Source organism: Centruroides sculpturatus, unplaced genomic scaffold, assembly GCF_000671375.1.
Source record: "Centruroides sculpturatus isolate CEXI.00-Female unplaced genomic scaffold, Cexi_2.0 scaffold4323, whole genome shotgun sequence".
Classification (NCBI taxonomy): Eukaryota; Metazoa; Arthropoda; class Arachnida; order Scorpiones; family Buthidae; genus Centruroides; species Centruroides sculpturatus.
Window position 1 is genome coordinate 1410 of NW_019388424.1, and position 5551 is coordinate 6960.

General features: G+C 30.3%; 1 protein-coding gene across 1 annotated transcript; it reads right to left on the reverse strand.

Annotated features, from left to right (window-relative positions):
• Nucleotides 1-299: 299 nt before the first annotated feature.
• Nucleotides 300-5454, reverse strand: LOC111616937 (the record flags this gene model as incomplete). Its single annotated transcript, XM_023358290.1, has 2 exons — nucleotides 4983-5454; nucleotides 300-409 (listed from the first exon to the last, which is right to left on the reverse strand). Coding segments are annotated over exons 1-2 (328 nt in total), but the record flags the coding sequence as incomplete, so codon positions are not given.
• Between the last annotated feature and the right edge of the window lie 97 nt (nucleotides 5455-5551).

Here is a 5551-nt window from a genome sequence, read left to right on the forward strand (position 1 = left end):
TTTAATAAAATTTAAAAATCTACAAAAATACATTGTTTGATATGAAACAGAATAATTTTAGTATTATACACAAAAAGACATTTCTAAAAGAAATTTAATTTTATCTGAAAGTCATTTTAAGAAGTTGTTATTTATATTCAATATTTATAAAATTGAACTTAAACTTTAAACTCAATATTACAATGAAAATTTTGGAAATTTATAGCAAAAGTTCATCATCATTATTATTTTTATGTATGTTAAATCAATTTTATTCAAATAATTATAAATAATTCATTTTAAAAATTATTTAACAATACCTTGTCGGTTATTAGATGATGAATTGCGTCTTTTCATTCTTCGAGGTCTGTTTAATATTTCTATATCACATTTAGGCAGTGCAGCAATGTGTTCTTCAAGATCAAAGTCCCTTTAAATAAATTATGTAAAATTTTAAAATATAACATTTATTTTACAAATATCATTTTCTAATTGTTTTAAAGTAACCTATTTCTATATAAATTCAAAATAATAAAATAATGAAAAAAAATCAGCTAATATTAGACTGGAAAGTCCAGAAACATTCAGTGAAATACATAAGCATTTAATGTGTTTTGATCTTGTTTATCTTGTAAAGCTGTTGATCCCTTCTTTAAATGTAATTAGATTATTATAATGAATCATCATCATCCTATTCTTGACTGTTCTGTTTCATTTAAAATTAAATTGTACTGTAAAAATGATTTAAAGACTCATTTAGTAGATCACAGTTGTTGTGAGAGTAGCCAAGGACGTAGGTCTCAATCTACGCCACTTACGGGCACTAGTCGGTGAGACTAGTTCTCTAGGATGCAGATCACTAGATCTGATCTCAAATATTTCATAGGAAGGCGCTGTATCAAAATTGATCTGAACGGCGAAGTTCAGATGCTCGTCAGGTTCCCGACACCAGTTTGTCAATTAAGTTCTGCGGACAAACACGCGTTTGCGATCTGATTCGGAATCAATTCAAGAGACATTTAAGTATATTTAACAAAAGTAAATTTAATAATTTTAAAACAAAACGAATACAAATAATCGATGAACGACAATTAAGCGACAAGCTATGGGCTAAGACTTATTCTAGGNAAAACATACGACCTGTTTAGTTGTCATCGTTCGTCTTCATTTGTAGTGGCAGAGGATTCCTTGTAGAAAAAGTTCATTTACTTCTTAACATGGGAGAACGATATGTGCACAAATATAAAAGTATCTTTACTAAGTTCAGACTCAAGACTTAGTCTATGAGACTCGTTTATGGGCATTGGTCATCAGGAGGAGAACTGTGTGGAGTTTTGACGCTTTGGATCTGTCGAAGAACTCCTCGAATTCGGACTAATTTCCCTTATATCTCCTGAATTTCGACCAATCATCGGCCAGTAACTCTTTCATGAGAACGGACGAAAGGGGGATGAATGAGGGGTAACCATTTCCCATCTGAGCGAGATTTTTAACCAGATAAGAAAAAGTCAGAGGATGTTCTCTTCTGTGAAAGGAAGTAGCATCTGTTATCTGGGTTTTTCCCACGTCTAAAACACTAGTTTTTCACAAAAATGAAGTAATATTTTGTGTCGATAATTTAACATTATCAATAAAAATTCATAAATTAGACCCAGGGCCTTTCGGATCTCACATTGTTCATTAATATAAAAATTCTCTCCATAAAGTAAGCATTCTGTATATTATTATTTTGATAAATCTTTACAGATTCTGCTTTGAAATTTGTTTCCCTCTTTCACTTGTCTATTTTTTTTTTTATACTTTTTTGTAAGTCAAGTAGACTATAGTATGTATAATTCACTAATAGCATTTGTAACATTTTCAGCTTAAAATTGATTTCTCATATAGAACTGTCACTATTACTTATGCTTGTTTTCTTTTCTTAGTTTCTACAAAATTAACTTTATCATTTATTTATTGATACTGTAAGTTTAATTGCCATTCCTCTGACAATTTTACCATCTAACTTAGTCAAAACAAAAAATTATGACTTTTATTTTAATATCCAAGCAGACACTTTTCTCACTTAAAAAATCTACTGAATCTTGTTTGTTGGGATAGTATACTGTGATGTAAATCTAAGAAGCTATGCTGAAAGCATAGAAGGCGATCAACATGCATGATGTTTTCCAAACAACAAAAGCAAGGGACATTGCAGAGAGTACTACAATACTGAAATGTTGAAAAAAAAGCATTGCCTTCGATTGACACTAAGTTGGAGTCTGTATCTAGTGATAATGAGTCAGTCAATTCAGAATCATTTCCAGATGCTGTGATCATTGATATATTCCATAAGCTTCCAGGAGAAGAAGTTGATGAAGAGGACATTACTAATTGATTGAATGAGGAATATTATGACAGACCATTCTTTAACAGATGAAGAAATTATCAAAAGTGTGCAAGATGAAAGTGATAAGAAAGAGGACACCATAAAGGCAGAGAGAACAAAGATTTCTCACACTGCTGGTGCTGAAGCTGGTGCGACATTTTCTTGCAGTACATAATGCAACAACCAGACACATGAAGTACTGATATAATGCTCATACAATGATTGTGTGATAAAGCATGCTATCAATGATATCTCCATTAAAGCAAATAAAAATCTGACATTTCTTGAAGTGACTACACTGAATAGAAGATGCAATATTTCAATTGTGATGTATTACATTTTAAATTTGTTTTACTGTATACAAATATTAGACTCTTATTTATTTTTAAATACATGTGCACTACAGACAGTAAACATATAACATTAAAGTTAATAAAGAATTAAACTAACATCTTTTATCTCTCAGTAATCCAGCACTCTCACTAATCCAACATTGATCTGTACAAGGAATGGCAAGATTAGCAGGCATATTGTAATTCCATTAATCAGATAAAATCATTAGTTGTATTCCTTATATTGTATTTGACACAAATGCTGTCTATTCGTTGAAGTAGTCATTACTTATCCAGTTGAATGCTATCATGGAATATGTCCATAATAAATGATAAAGATAAAGATTTTTTCAAACTACATAAATGTTTTTGGAATTTGCTTTCATCAGAGACTTTAAACTACACAAAGCAAGTAAAACTTACTATTTTAATTACCTGTCATTTTGGCATCAAAAACTATAACTCTGAATTATTTTTTCAAATTAAGTATTTTATATTTCAAAAAAGTTACTAATATACTTATAAATGAAGAAATTAAATTTTTTACTAATTTGTAGCATGACAATATCATACAAAACAACATATTAATAATATTAATTTAATCATCTATAGTTGTATAAAAAAAGTGGATATATACATAATACAACTTCACACACACACATACAGGATCATAATTAAAGAGCAGGTATTCAGAACTCTCTGTAGAAAGAACTATTGGGTAAATCTCAACCAAATTTGGTACAAATTTTTCTGTATGTGGGGTTTCAATTTTTGAGACAATTTTACTTCAAAATTCAGCTGCTTGGCTAAAATTTGGCACTGCTGTTCTCCTTAATATGCAAATTATATATATTTTCTAACAAATTTCAGGAGTTAAGAAACAAAATTATTAAATATGATTACAGATGTGGAATGTGAAACTGGCAATTATATCAAAGACATGTATCTACATCTCCATGCTCTAAAAACTGCATTTGCTGCACAACACACTTGATGATGGAATGAAACTGACCTGCATACAGTTGTTGCACCTGTGAAATTTTGCCTTTTAAGACAGCTAGGTTGGAAACATTGCCTTGAAAAATGAAGCACTTTAGATTTAATGACTATAATGTTGGAAATGATCAGTTAATTATTCTTCCATGCAAAAACATTGCAGTAAGGTTTGCACATTTAAGGATTGTGTTCAGACAATTTCCTGCTGCAATGACAGTTTTGGAGCATATTGCCATACTTAGTGGTATTAACAGAAAATGTCACTGGCCCATGTGCAGTAATAAACACCAATGACAAAATGTACTGTGAAACCATATCACACTGTTACCTTTGATTAGTGAAATGGAATTTGTTGGTGAACATGTGAATTTTTGTCAGACCAAACATAACAGTTATGTGTTCACATTACCATATAATGAAAATAAGCCTCATCACTCCACAGAATTTGTCAAGTCCATCCATTATCAATTATCATCCAAACTACAATGTCGTGGAAAATGTTTTTCACTTATCATTATTACAAGAAAGCTATTCCTGATTGTAGAATATCTCATATGGATTGGAACCTTTCGTACTAAACCTTCCACACTGATGTGTAGGAAATGTCTAATTGCCAAGATATTACATATGTACTATTAGCTGCCATGATAAATTATCATTCTGAGCTCTACTACTGCAGTAGCAATGTTTCACTTTTCAGAGATCCAATTAGTTTGTGACCCTCTCCTGGTTTCACAGCAAAGTTCTAGTTTCCTCAAAATGCAAAATCAGTTTCCTAAGATTCCTAATCAGAAGAAGATCAAAATTCCTTAAGTGCCAAGCTGGCATTGCCATTTCATTAACATGCATTACTTGTTCAATTCTTCTATCTGGCTAAGACAGCAGCATGACTGTTCACCTGTCAAAGAATAGTGATTGTTTTTATACCAAAAATTAGTTATAAAACTTATGTAATATACACATTACGTGATAGCACCAAATTTTGCTCTAGCTACTGAATCTTAAAGTAAAATTTTTTCCCAGAAATCAAATCTGCATGCACAGAACAGTATGTATACTAAATTAGGTTGAGATTTGCCCAATAGTTCTTTCTACAGAGAGTTCTGAATATGAACTCTTTAATTGTGATCACTTTGAATCTGAATTTTGATGAGAAATGAATAACTGGTTAAATAACTGGTATTTTATTTTAATTGTAATTTTTATAATTGTATAAAGCAAACTAGACAGATAGAAACAATAAACTTCGAAAAACGTTTTGAAGAAATTAATAATGGTACATTTTAAAATCATCTTAGATTTCTTACCCAGATTTAAATCTTTTGCTTGAAGAATTATTGTGTTTTGAAGTTCCCGAAGTTGAATCTGTATTTTTTCCTTGGTGCCGTAAACGTCTAGCAATAGCAGCACTTGGTTTAAAATCAGGATCTTTAGCAGGATCAGTATCACTATGAAAACGATCATCATGAAAGGCAAAATTGTCTCCAGACACTTGCTGTTTCATTTTTTTAGTAAAAGATTCCATATTGCATTTTGGAAGTGCAGCAATTTGCTCATCTAAATCAAATAATCTACAAAATAAAATTTCAGCATCATTTATCAATACATGACAGTTTTGAAAGATATCAGATTTTTTCTCAGAGTAAATAAATCAATATCCTCAATTATTATATATTCAAACAGAATATATGTTGAGTTGTTCAGGTAATATAAATTGAGAAAATGTCATGAATTTTGATACCCTTTTAAATTTTGCATTATTTATTTTCAATTACTACTATTCTATTTGTTGAATTTGTGATTTTGGAGAGGTTTAGGTACATATGATTTCGTCTTTAATATTTAAGTAAATTGAATGATATCGCTTGGACTTAAT